At 42.3% G+C, this 14,034-nt stretch overlaps 1 protein-coding gene across 14 annotated transcripts in view; it reads left to right on the plus strand.

The window, feature by feature from the left end:
- Positions 1-14,034, plus strand: part of Rcbtb1 (regulator of chromosome condensation (RCC1) and BTB (POZ) domain containing protein 1) — a 36,250-nt gene that overhangs the window by 8,556 nt on the left and 13,660 nt on the right. For 6 of the 14 annotated variants that reach the window (XR_383211.4, XM_030248032.1, XM_006519566.3 and 3 more), the window contains 5 exons: positions 352-521; positions 862-1,012; positions 8,023-8,189; positions 11,844-12,002; positions 13,620-13,727. Coding sequence is in view for 11 of the 14 variants with exons in the window: in XM_030248032.1 (XP_030103892.1) it covers positions 396-521; positions 862-1,012; positions 8,023-8,189; positions 11,844-12,002; positions 13,620-13,727 (711 nt within the window). In the remaining 3 variants the exon portion in view is untranslated. Of the gene's footprint in view, positions 1-169; positions 238-351; positions 522-861; positions 1,013-8,022; positions 8,190-11,843; positions 12,003-12,044; positions 12,954-13,619; positions 13,728-14,034 lie in introns of those variants that run through there. The other 8 variants (XM_017316204.2, XM_006519569.3, XM_030248034.1 and 5 more) reach the window with 5 other exon arrangements.

The following is a 14,034-nucleotide window of genomic DNA, read 5'->3' on the forward strand; positions in this document are numbered from 1 at the left end:
TAGGTAGCCAGCTTTTTCTGTTGGATACTAGCATGCGCATGTTTATAACAGGTAAGTCTGCTAGTCTGCTAGTATTTAACCATACTATTTATAGTACTTATAGTATTTAGCAATACTATGCTAGTATTTAGCATACAGCTGTTTCTAGAATGTTGTACTCTGATTTCAGGAAAAGGCCTGGTTCTGCAAGTTACAGAAGTCTATGACACTGTGAGTGGTCCATTTCACTAATGCTAGGTAGATTTTTCTGGAATTATCTTTTGGTGGCTTTTATTAATAATTTAAGAACTCTTGTTAACTTTAGCTTAGTGGCTATTAATTTTTTCTTGAATTACTTTTCACTTCTTGCAGCAGAGATGTCAGCTTATTTATAGGAATTGTCCAAAGCCACAGTCATGGTGGATGTAGGAAAGTGGCCAATCTTCACTCTGCTCTCACCCCAGGAAGCTGGATCTATCAGGAAAGCATGTGTCTTTGGTACCTCTGCCAATGAGGCGATCTATGTCACTGACAATGATGAGGTAAGACCGGAAGCAGGTTTAGTTTGGGAGTCTATTGGGGGGTTGGACTTGAAACCTCCTGATAGTTTGAAGGCTGAGAATAGGTTTGGGATGAAGAGAATCTGAAATTCAGGAAGAGTACCAGTTTCGTGTTTTAGTGCCCTCTGCTCTATAGTGTAGACTAACATTGCACAGTCTGAGTGTTATCAGCAGACACTGCAGATTTCTTAGTATCTGTATCAGTCTCTTCTTGCCACCTGGGCTGCCCAACTAGACGTGAGTATGTCTTATTTTCTGAGCAGGGGGCAAGGAGCTGTGATTTTTAAGTCAGATGATGCAAGCAGAGGTGTTTGTTTTCCAGGTCTTCGTGTTTGGACTGAACTACAGTAACTGTCTAGGAACTGGAGATAACCAGAGCACTCTGGTGCCCAAGAAACTAGAAGCTTTGTGTGGAAAAAAGATCAAAAGTCTTAGTTACGGGAGTGGCCCCCATGTCCTCCTCACCACTGAAGGTAAAGACAGAAAACTGACTTTTTGGTTTGTGGGTAATTGACAGTTAATTCTGAACCAAGGAAAAAGCAAATCAAATAACTAACTTTGGATTGTTCTTTATTTCTGGGGAAGTATACAAAGAGGGAACATTTTTTTTATTTAATTTTATTTGTAATTCATTTTTTATACTCCATGTTCCATTCCCCGCCTCTCCTCATCCAACCTCCGACTGTTCCATATCCCACACCTCCTCCCTACCCACCCAGTCTCCACGTGGATGCCCCTACCCCCAACCCCACCTAACCTCTAAATTCCCTGGAGCCTCCAGTCTCTTGTGGGTTAGGTGCATCATCTCTGAATGAACACAGACCCAGCAGTCCTCTATTGTATGTGTGTTGGGGGCCTCATATGAACTGGTGTATGCTGTCTGTTTGGTGGTCCAATGTTTGAAAGATCTCAGGGGTCCAGATTAATTAAGACTGCTGGTCCTCCTACAGGATCGCCCTTCTCAGCTTCTTTCAGCCTTCCCTAATTCAACAACAGGGGTCAGCTACTTCTGTCCATCGGTTGGATTCAAATAACTGCATCTGACTCTTTGGGCTGTTTGTTGGGTCTTTCAGAGGGCAGTCATGATAGATCCCTTACAAAGAAGGAACAATTTAAGACATTTGAGGCCATCTCTAGAATAGCAGCAGTGTGTCTTGTACATGGACGGTCTCCAAGGTTCTTAGACTTTCTATGTAAATTGCAGAATGCTGGACAAGGCAAAGGATTTGGTTCCTCTGGCCTGAGTTTTCAGTGGTTCTGTGAACACAAGGTAACTTCAGAAGGGTTTCTTTTATATACACACAGACATGCACACATATACATATATAATTTATTCATAAATTGTATTTTTGTAAATATATATAAGTGTTATATATAATACATAAGCTTATATGTTAAATTAAATATTAGTTTATAAAAATCTGTAAACATTTTATATAAAATAGAGTATATATTAAATATACATAATATATAATATAAATATATACAAATTTATGTTTAATTTTTTTTACTTTATTAGATATTTTCTTTATTTACATTTCAAATGTTATTCCCTTTCCTAGTTTCCTCTCCAAAAAATCCCTCCCCCTACCCTATTCCCCATCCCCCTGCACACCAACCCACCTACTCCACTTCCTGGCCCTGGCCTTCCCCTACACTGGGGCATAGAGCCTTCACAGAACCAAGGGCCCCTTCTCCCATTGTTGTCCAACTAGGCCATCCTCTCCTGCATATGCAGCTAGAGCCATGAGTTCCACCATCTATACTCTTTGGTTGGTGGTTTAGTCCTTGGGAGCTCTGGGAGTACTGGTTAGTTCATATTGTTGTTCCTCCTATGGAGTCGCAAACCCCTTCAGCTCCTTAGATACTTTCTCTAGCTCCTTCATTGGGTACCCTTTACTCAATCCCATGGATGGCTGTGAGCATCCACTTCTGTATTTGTCAGGCACTGGCAGAGCCTCTCAGGAGACAGCTATATCAGGATCCTGTCAGCAAGCTCTTATTGGCATCCACAATAGTGTCTGGGTTTGGTTGTATATGGGATAGATCCCCAGGTGGGGCAGTCTCTGGATGGTCATTTCTTCAGTCTCTGCTCCAGACTTTGTCTCTGTAACTCCTTCCATAGATGTTTTGTTCCCCCTTCTAAGAAGGATTGAAGTATCCACACTTTGGTCTTCCTTCTTCTTGAGTTTCATGTGGTTTGTGAATTGTATCTTGGGTATTCTGAGCTTCTGGGCTAATATCCACTTATCAGTGAGTACATATCATGTGTGTTCTTGTGTGATTGGGTTATCTCACTCAGGATGATACTCTCCAGATCTATCCGTTTGCCTAGGAATTTCATAAATTCATTGTTTTAGTAGCTGAGTAGTACTCTACTGTGTAAATGTACCACATTTTCTGTATCCATTCCTCTGTTGAGGGGCATCTGGGTTCTTTCCAGCTTCTGGCTATTATAAATAAGGCTGCTATGAACATAGTGGAGCATGTGTCCTTATTACATGTTGGAGCATCTTCTGGGTATATGCCCAGGAGTGGTATTGCTGTGTCTTCAGGTAGTACTATGTCCAATTTTCTGAGGAACTGCCAACCTGATTTCCAGAGTGATTGTATCAGCTTGCAATTATTTGAAATACATGTATGTGCAGAGGTGGTGGTGTACACATTAGTACAGGGCCTGCAGAGGCCAGAGGTGTTAGAGCCTCATGGAGATGGAGTTATAGGTGGTTGTAAGCCATCTGATGTGGGTGCTGGGAATTGAACTTGGGTCCTCTAGAAAAGTAGTATATACTCTTAGCCATTTCTTCAGCTCTCTTTGGTATATGTTTATAAACACACAGAATCTGGATTTTCTCCTTTGTGTAGTTGCTGAATCTTGAATCAAGATATCTTAGTTTATTCTGAAGAACATCCATATGGTTGCCATATTGAAGGCATAGGAGAAGTGAACAGATTCTTGTCCTTGTGTCTCACCAAGGTCACCAAGGAAACATAGATATTCTCCTTGGTAATCGTTAGTCCTGTGGGCAAATAGCAGTCTGAAAGTTTGCCATGTGTAACTTCTTCCCTGTGAGTTTTAGGCCTTTTATCATGTACAGAGGTGCTCCGGTTTTGTTAGCTGGTCCTATAGGGTAGCCTTTGGAAGACAGATTGTATCTCTGCTTTTGCATCTGTGCTTAGGGAACCCCAGTTTCCATTGATGCTATGTCAGCTTCTGTGTCTACCTTGGAGTCTAACTTCTAGTGCCTCAAGTCTGGATCCACTCTACATTCTCCATCTTTCTCATAGGCTGTGATCTTCATACAGAAGTCTGACTGGGTTTGCGCATAGTAAGGCGATTCTGTCGGAACTCCTCTCAGTAGACCTTTGATTGCCACCACTCTGGCCCTTTTAGCTGCTGCTCTACCAGCTGGTTCACTGTTACTCATTGTGGTCTAAGGGTTTGAAATTTTCCAAACAGTTCTTGATACCTGACCCTAAATACTGAAGAACACTTTTAATATTGCAAACACACTAAAAGACATATTTTCAAATTACTGACTTTCTTCAAAGTTGTGATCTTTGAAACCTGTCATGATCCTTTTGGAATTATGTTAAGTGTCTAAACTGTTTTTTAAAACATCATGAGTGTTAAATTTAGTATACAAATAATAAGAAAAATTTTTATTTAATTTCTGATCTTTCTAGTACATTTTATGCAATTATTAAGCATACTATACATTGAATGCCATATGTATAATTGATTACTGTATCTATATTATATGTGTTAACCAATCAAATAATTTTTAAAACTCTTGAGTGTGTGTGTGTGTGTGTGTGTGTACATGTATGTTCATGTTTTAGTACAGGTAGGGGTGTGTGTTGTTGTGGGGGGTGTTGTCACAGTAAAGATGACCCACTGGTCATTGCCAGTCACCTTGTTTAAGATGAGACCTCTTTATTGTTTAAAGCTATGTAGGGTGCACCCCAAGCTTTTTGGGATTCTCTCTGGGTTGCAGACATGTACTATCCTGCCCAATTTTACACCACCATTCTGAGGATTCCTCTGTAGCTCCTTATATTTTGCATGGCAAGTACTTTACCCAATGAGACATCTCCCCAGTAATTTTTAAAAATTTTAACACTTTAAAAAAGTGGAGGCTGGAGCTGTAGCTCTGTTGTTGGTAGAGTACTTATCTAGCATGCATAAAACCTTGGATTCTGTCTCCAGCACCACTTAAAACCAGAGATAGTGGTACATGCCTATAATCCCAGCACCTTGGAGGTGGAGGTACCAGAACTAGAAATTCAAGGCCACCTTCTGCTATATATTGAGTTTGAGCCACCCTGAGGTACATGAGACTGTCTCAAAACAAAAGCAAAAGGTGTGGACAAGGCCCAGCTGTTCCAGTGCCTGCTGTTGAGACATTCAGACCTGAGTCCAGATTCCCAACCCCCATGTAGAAATCTGGGTGTGTCAATGCTGGAAGAATGGAAGATAGGCAGGTCCCTGGAACTTGTGGATAAATTGGCCTAGCCACTGGTGAGCTCCAGGTTCATTGAGAGACTCTCAAAAACTAACACAAGTGGTAGAGGAGAACACCAGATGTTCACCTCGGACATCCACATGCAAACTGTATACACACATACACACGCCTGTTACTGACGTGCACATGTGTGTGTTTGTGATGCTGGGGACTGAAGTGGGTGTTTAGAAGAAACCATTCTAACTCTTGAGATGTTTCTTTAGGAATTTGGTCTCTTATATTTATTCTTGTCATGTATGTGTGTGAGTGTGAGCACATGCATGCATGTGTTCAGAGGACAGCTCTTGAAGTTGGTTTTTTCTTGGGCTTGCATCTGTGGTTAGCAGGTACCTTTGCCCAATGAGCCATCTTGTTAACTCACCCTTCTGCCTTTTTAAGGCAGTCTGTCTGGGAATCTGGACTCCGGGCTTGCTGGCAGCGAGACATCTGGGAGATGCTTCTGTTTCTGTCTCCCATTTCCCTGTATGCTGAGATTACCATCACATCCAGCTTTTTGTTTTGTTTTGTTTTGTTTTTTAACGTGGGTTTTTGAGATTGCATAGCATGGGCTTTTACCCATTGAACCATTTACCAGCCCATTTTCTCCCCTATTTTTAAAATAAGATACTTCTGTTTCTACATCAGAGTTTTCAATTTGGAGTAGTATCTTTTAACTTTGTATTGTGGCCGATAGAATTTAGCTCTTTGTCTTCTGTTTCTTGCCTTTATCCTTTAAATACGGGAATACTAACATTCCAGTTAAATTAGTATTGTCATTTTCATTATTAGGGACTGTGTAAGTATTATTTATAGCTGGGCCTCTCCCTTTCTGTATGACCCCCTCCCACACACACTCCCAATTCCAGAGGTTGATAGTTGCTTTGAGCATTTTCACTTACTGATGCCTAGATACACCCATCTATGTGTAATATGTGTCCAACTTTTTTACAGAATAGTACATGTCAGATACTCTCTGGAGCCCCATCTCACCTCCAGAACTGTGAACTTGACTGGTTACCCCTCAGGCTGCCTGCACAGCTGACAGCCCAAAGATTCTCTTTCACTGTCATCCTCAAAAGTCTCTTCAAGTTGTCCATCCTTTCCAGGTCCCATTCCTGTGTGTGTGTGGTGTCCTCCTTGGATTTGACCCTCACCTGCTGAAACACATTCTCTAGAAACATGGCAAGAAAGGGACATGAGAGAATATGAGTCTGTCTTAGGATGTCACTATTTTACTCTTACTGATGTGACTCGGTGGTTTGGTTCACCTCAGGATTTTAGGGTGTGAGAGTTTTTCTTGTAATTTTCAAGTCATGGCACTTTTTAAGATGTGGTATTGACATTCTAACTCCTTCCTGACCTCCATCCTTTCTGTGTGTGCTTGAGTGCATGCCTATGTGTGCACCCATGGAGGCTGGTGGTCAGTATTACTCTATTTCCACCTGCGTCTTTAGAGACATGTTTCTCACTGAGCCTTGAGTTCATCTGCTGACTAGATAGCTTGGCAATGAGCACCCTGGATCCTCCTGTTTCTGCCTTCCAGTTCTGAGGTCCCCCTGCATGTTGTCAGGCCCTGCGTTTTACACATGTGCTAGAGGTTTGACCTCAGTTCCACATGCTTGAGCTTGCGAGCCTTTGACCTATAGAGCCGTCTCCTCAGTCCCACTTTTACTGTTTTGTATGTGACTGTTTCTTCCTTTTCTGAAGAAAAGGGAGAGGCCCAGCTATAAATAATACTTACACAGTTTCCAATAATGAAAATAACTGAAAGTAGTATCCCTGTGTTTAAAGGATAAAGGCAAGAAAGAAAGAAGACAAAGAGCTGGGGCCTGGAAACATGGCTCAGCGGTTAAGAGCACTGACTGCTCTTCCAGAGGTTCTAAGTTCAAATCCAGCAACCATATGGTGGCTCACAACCATCTGTAATGGAATCTGATGCCCTCTTCTGAAGATAGCTACACTGTACTCATATATATATTTTTAAAAAGAAGACAAAGAGCTTAATTCTGTCTACCACATTACAGAGAGATCTTTTATCTTTATTCCAGGTATTTTAAGAGTCATGACTGCTGTGGAGTGGATAGTTTTTAGCTTATTAGTAGTCTTTAGGATGTGCCTTCATTTCTAGAAAAGATTTTTACAACTTTTCATAGATAATTTCTTTCTTTCCTTCTTTCTTTCTTTCTTCCTTTCTTTCTTTCTTTCTTTCTTTCTTTCTTTCTTTCTTTCTTTCTTTCTTTCTTTCTTCCTTTTTTTCCTGCTCTGTTCTTTTTGGAGTTTTTCTTACATTTACATTTTCCTTCCTATATATGTTCTAGAAAATTGCTAAACTTACTAAAACCCTGTATAAATAGATTTTACTTGTAGCTGTGTTTGTGTATGGTGTGTGTGTATGTTTGTGTGTATGTGTGCCCCAAGTCCTCACCCAGTCTTTGGAGCACCACATAACCCAGTCCCAACTGGTGATAACAGGAGAGCCCAGTATGTTCTTGCTGTGAGTCTCTCATAAATTATGGCAAACCTTGGAAATCTAGGACTGGAATTGGCTCCCTGCCTACTTCTCCTTTTGCAGATGTTGGCTTGATGCCTTTTCTGATTTGCTTTTTAATTACAGTATCTATCTGTTTCCCAAAAGTTTTTGTCTCATGTAACCAAGGCTGGCCTCAAATGAATTGTTTAGCCAACAGTGGCCTTGAACTCTAGATCCTCCCGTTCTACTGCAAGATTCCAAGCTAGAGATGCCTATTTTTATACATAAACATTGACTTTGGCCACAATGTTGATCTTGTGTATGAGTGCCAAGTCCTGTCATGAGAGGTTTGCTTCTGCCCTCGCTGTTCTTTCTCTAACCCTTCGCTCCCCGACTCCCAAATAATGGTCATCTTATAGAGAGGAGGGCACAAATGCTGGCGCACTGGGAGTTGCAGGGGTTCACCAGTTCTTGTTTGAGCTAGTGCTTCAAATGCTTGTGTGTTTAGATGGAGTCGTCTATGCCTGGGGCCATAATGGATACAGCCAACTGGGAAATGGGACCACCAACCAAGGCATTGCTCCTGTCCAAGTCTGTACTAATCTCTTGATCAAGCAGGTGATTGAAGTAGCTTGTGGTTCACATCATTCGATGGCTTTAGCAGCTGATGGAGAGGTAAGTTTGCTCTTTGATTTATTTTTTAAAACTGTCATAAACTGCATGATACAAAGGTTATTTCCATAAGCATGTTGAGTGTACAGCTCAGTAGCACTAAGTACAGTCACATTGTTTGGTCTCATAGATCTCTTTCACCCTAAAAAGCTGAAGCTCCAAATCTGTTAAATGTCAGTTCTCCTTGGCACTGTAACTGACCACTCTAGGTACTGCCTGTAAATCAAATAACATCCAACAGTTGGTGGCCAATTTCACTTAGCATAGTGTCCCTGCGGTTCATTCATGTCTATGGTGTGTGACATTTTCATACATATATGAACAATGTATGTTGATCCTTACTCTACCACTCTTCTAGATCCCTCCAGCATGCTCCTCCTACCTTTGTGTTGCTTTTGGGGTTGGGGTGGGGGTAACCCACTGAGTTAGTGCTCCTGGACTATTGACTGACCTTGTTATCCTATACAGGTAACCATAACTGCAGTGAGTTCTTTGGTGCACAGTCATGTCTTGCCCAGAAGACAGCATTTCACAGTACTTTTCCAAGTATTCTTTTTTTAAGGCTGAATGATATCTCATCTCATATTCATTTATATATATATATAATTTATATATACACATATACATATATGTTACATTTTGTTCATGTGTGTGCAAGGAGGTATTAGGAATTGAACCAATAGCTTCACACATGCTAGGCAAGTGCTCTACCCTAGGCCCATTTCATTATCTTGAAGAATATATCAGGCATTCCCACTATTCAGCTATTGTAAAAATCTCCTGCTTTACTTGTTACACCTTATAGCTGAAATAACCAAACAGTAAAACCCATGTGAATACATTCTTTCTCCAGTAATGTTTGAGCCATGTAGTCACCATTAGCTGGGCTTGGTATGTAAATGTCCATAGTCTCAGCACCAAAGACTTGAAAGCAGATTGGCGATTTCTAGGCTAGCCTATGCTACAGAGGAAGAACTTGTCTCAACAAATGAAAAAATAAACTAACAAAAACTTTTGAATAAATCTTTTTATTGCATTTATTTGTTTATTTGTGGGCTATGCCTTGGTGAACATGTAGAGACTTCTATGGAAGTCCCCTCTTTTTACTATGTTTGCCTGGAGATGGAACTCAAGAGCTTTACATCTTCTTTATTTCAAAAAACCCTTTTGATGAGAAAACAGTGTTCAAGGTCATGTTCTTTGCCATTATTACAAATCCGATGTGATATGTAAGCTTCTAAGGTCCCCTGTCTTAGGGTATATTTTGTTCTTCAGTGTTTATGATAATGTTGAAGGGAAGCATCTTTCCCAGTATTCTAGTGAGTAACGTGTTCAGCCTCGTGTCCCCTGCTTATCTGGAAGGTTAGTCACCCTGTTCACTCTCCCTGTGATCCACCTCATGCCTTTGCTCAGGTCTTGTCTCTTGCTGGTCTAGGACCGTTGGTCTTTGTTAAGTAGCTTTGAGATCCACCTGTCCAGTCTTACTTCCCTGGCCCTCTGTGATTTCTTAAGCATGAATTAGGTCATCACGTTGTTCCTTGTTGAAAGTTCCCCAGAGGTATTAATTAGTTCTACCATGTGGGAGCAAGTTAGAGAGAAAAAGACCACAAAGCCGATGGTGAGCAGGGTTTCCTGGCTGGGATGTACCAGAGGAAGGCATAGCACACAGGCTACAGCCACACCCACTGGCTCCCTGCCTAGGGCTTCTTCACAGGAACCATGGTCTCCACGTGACATAAAAGGCAGTGGCATGCTAAAGGACTATTTCAGAAGTACCAGAGGAATGATTATTAAAGTTAGACAAATTTTGCTCATTTCTGAAGCCTAGATTCTTTCTTTGTTTCAGTTGTTAGCATGTTTTACTTTGGATAATGGTGCCTTATTAAACTAGATATTTCTGTGAATGTCCCTTGGTGAAGTATAGGTTATTTTTCTTGAACCTATAAAATACATCTTTCATCTAGGTTTTCATAGTCATAGCACATTTTCTTCAAATATACGAACAGTAGGTTTTACTGTTGTTGTCTGGATATCATCAGGCATGTGAACTTAGAATGTGTTACAGGGAAGGAAGAAGCCAGTGTAGAATATAGAAGCCAGACTGGGGGTGTGTGAGTACTGCTTGTCATAGCAAAGGCATGGGGTGAAGACAGGGTCTTAGAAATTCTGCTAAGGTTGGAAGAGGTTCTTCTGCCATTAAGCCTCTCCAGTCTCCATTCCCTCCTGCAGGTCCCCTACATGCTTCCTAACTTCACTCTACTTATTGATAAGCCATCTAGGTACAATTAGTACTGCCCATATGTGTATGCGTGTGGGGTCACTCACTGGAAATTGGTGGAGGGAGTGTCATGAAAGAAGAAATGGGAAGAAAGTAATGGCTGGAGGCTGTGGTGGGGTGTTGTAAAATACTGTTTTCTGGATATAACGTCATATTCAGAAACTCACAACAGCTGTGGATACCCACATAAGACCAAGTCAACCTAAATTTTCACAATAGATGGGGAGATATCACCAGGTTCCATTCCTTACTGAAATCTGTTGGCAGTTGTTAACTGCTGTAGCATTGAAACCTGTTTTTATGTCTCCGATAAAAATCTAGTGCTCCCAGGGCTCCTAATGAGGGAGCTAGAGAAAGTACACAAAGAGCATGCGTGCGTGCGTGCGTGCGTGCGTGCGTGCGTGCGTGTGTGTGTGTGTGTATAAAACATAAAATATTATAAAGAGGTTAAAGGGTCCTCAGCAGAGCTACAGGAGTTTCAAGGAGACCTGAGAGGTAAAAGCTGGTAGAGGTGCAAGGAGAGTCTCTGTGGGAGGAAATGAAGCCAGGCTGGGGCTCTGGAGGAGAAGTGATAGCTGGGGCTGCTAGAGTCAAAGTGTGCATCAGAATTGAGCTTCAGAAGCAAGGTGAAGTAGAGGCTCAAGGGGCACGAGGTAGGGTTGGGTCTAAGGAGTGGATGGGCATATGGATGAATTGCAGGTCCAGACAGATTTCATAGGCCTTGTCAGCAGGGTGTCCGTGTTCATGTGAAGTCCCTAGGACAGTTAGGAATTCTCTGCTTCCTGTTCACACTGTCAGATGAAATTCTTTGAGGTTTGCACCACTGCGGAGTTAGCTTTCCTCTTTATGGGATACAGGCGCAAGTGTTGCACCTTTTTCTTGTGTGTTAGGAAGTGTTAGGAAGGATGTAGGGGACCTGCAGGAGGGAATGGAGATCGGAGAGGCTTAATGGCAGAAGAACCTCTGGTGTGTCCGAGATGTTCTTGTGCTTGGCTTTTCTGGTTCCTACAGTCCCAGTTTATTATATTGATAAATTTATATAGTAGTGCCCTCACTAATCATTTTCCTGCTATCATCCCTGAATACTGTCTTGTGGGTGGTGCCAGATAAATGGTGCTGTTTACTTGACCACTATGAGTCATCCTCCATAGTAGAGTAAGAAGCTGCTTATAAGATGGACCCTGTCAGGGCAAGGTACAGTTCACAAAACCACTTTACACAATGTGAAGTAACTTAGAGCAGGGCTCGTCCCAGCGGATGAGAGGACTTACCCAGGGCCACTGTATGGCATTACCGTGAAGGTTAAGTAGGTAAGGGCACATAAAAAGCATTCAAAGCCATGCCAAAGGTCTGACAACTGGTTTACCCTTCTCTTGTAGTTATTTGCTTGGGGCTATAACAACTGTGGTCAGGTGGGATCAGGATCTACAGCCAATCAGCCAACTCCTCGGAAAGTTACAAACTGTTTACATACCAAGAGAGTGGTCAACATTGCCTGTGGTCAGACCTCATCCATGGCTGTTCTGGACAGTGGTGAGGTGCGTGCTCTACATTTCCCTTTCCCTCTGCCTCCATTTCAGAGGTGCCAGCGTGGAGAGGAGAGCTTGTCTTGGTTAACTGACCTCCATCTAAGGACCAGCTAGCCGGTGTTCAGTCCTCGGAATGACTACAGATCTGAAGACTTCAAGTCTGGTGTCTCAGACTATCTCTGTAGCATTTGTCATCGTTTTGCTTCTGTGGGTGACATGCACATGGAACTCTACTGAAGGGCGTTTCAGTTGTTTTTGTCTTTTTGCTGTTGTGAATAATGTTACACTGATTTTCTGTTAGTGTGTATATATCTTAATATATTATGCAGGTATTTCTATAGAATAAATTCCCATCATAGAAGTTCTAGGTCATGAAATATGTCACTAAGAATATGGACAAGCTATTGCAGATTCCTCTCCGGAAGGCCAGTGCCTGTTACACTTTTGACTTTGATGAAATTATTGACGTGGCCACCTCTTGCTCTCTGCCCCTCTCTACTGTGTCCTGAAAGCACCACTGTCATTTGCTACATCAGTGCAGGGCTTGGTGCCACCGGAAGTACAAGTAGGCTTCTAACTGAAGTTAATCTTTTAAAATCAGTTCATCTTAGACTTTGCTACTATGACCTTCCTTGGATATCCCAAACCATTCACCCTCCTGACTAGCCTGTGCTAGCTGCTGCTTTCAGCAAGTGGTGCATGCCATTTAAAACACCGAGGGACCACCCAGTTCTGTGATTCCTCGTCCAACCCCTTTCTTTCCCATTCTCTCTCTTGGTTCCCTGTCAACTTTCTAGCTCATTGCCTATGAGAGCTCAACTTGTTTACTGATGGAACATGAAATTACCTATTAAATAGTTTTTCTGTCAGTCACCCATTTACCCTTCTCTCTGTGATCTTTGAAAAATGAAAGTTTAATCTCTGTTTTTAAATATTGTAGTAAAAATTTCTTTTTTGTTTGATTGTTGGCCTCTTTGTTTTTGAGATGGCATCTTGATGTGTAGCACTTGCTGGTCTGGTATTTGATATGTAGCCCAGGCTGGCCTCGAATTTGTGGCAGTCAGTCTTCTTGATGTTGATCTTAGAGCTAGGATTATAAGCATTCACGTAATACCTGGCTTTTTAAAAAAATCAGTTTATTATCTCACTCTTCTTTTTTCCTACCGCTTTTCTATCTTTTACCATCAGTTTCTCTATGACGTCCTGTGTGCCTTCTGCCTGGAATGCCATCTTCTTACTCTGCGTGGTGCTTCACTTTCTGAAGCCTTTCCTAACAAATAGTTCCCCTTAGAAGAAAGAAAGCCTGTTCTCACTGTTCCTGCCATGCCTCAATGACCTCTGGCATGGCTCCTGCTACCCACTCACCAAGTGTGCACATGTTCTTTGCCTCAGTTAAACTTTGGCTAAGACTCCTCCTTAGTGCCTTTACTAAGTATGGTAGGTGCTTCTGATCATCAGTGAAGTCGTGAGGTGGGAATAGATGGTCAGTTCGATCCTTATCACCCTCAGAATTCCACATGCAGGATCTCACAGTATGCAGCACAGGGTCTGGAGGATCTGATTTGTTTAGGACAGGACTTCTCTTCCCGTTGGCAGGTTCCACAGTCCTGTCTTCTCTTCTCTCAGGTGTATGGCTGGGGCTACAATGGCAATGGACAGCTGGGCTTGGGAAACAATGGCAACCAGTTGACCCCAGTGAGAGTGGCGGCTCTGCACGGCATGTGTGTGAACCAGGTACACATTACATTTTCTTGCCAGGCATCTCCTCCCACCTTCCCACACGGATGGTGCTGGCCATGTCTACTTCTCTCCTCGGGATCTCCAGGCTCATTGCACTCGAGCTCTACTGGAGGGAGGGAAGCTGAGCTCACAGCTATGGGGCTTGAGAAAGCCTTCTAGAGAGACAGCTTCAGTGAGACAGCTCATTTAATTGTGGGGAACAAAGGCCATTTAACCTCTGGGGAGTAGGACGAGGCTTTTTGGTGAATGTTGCAATGGATGGCCCAGGACTGAAGGGGCCATGCAAAGGAGTTGAGGCTTA

Source organism: Mus musculus, chromosome 14 (assembly GCF_000001635.26).
Source record: "Mus musculus strain C57BL/6J chromosome 14, GRCm38.p6 C57BL/6J".
NCBI classification, from domain to species: domain Eukaryota; kingdom Metazoa; phylum Chordata; class Mammalia; order Rodentia; family Muridae; genus Mus; species Mus musculus.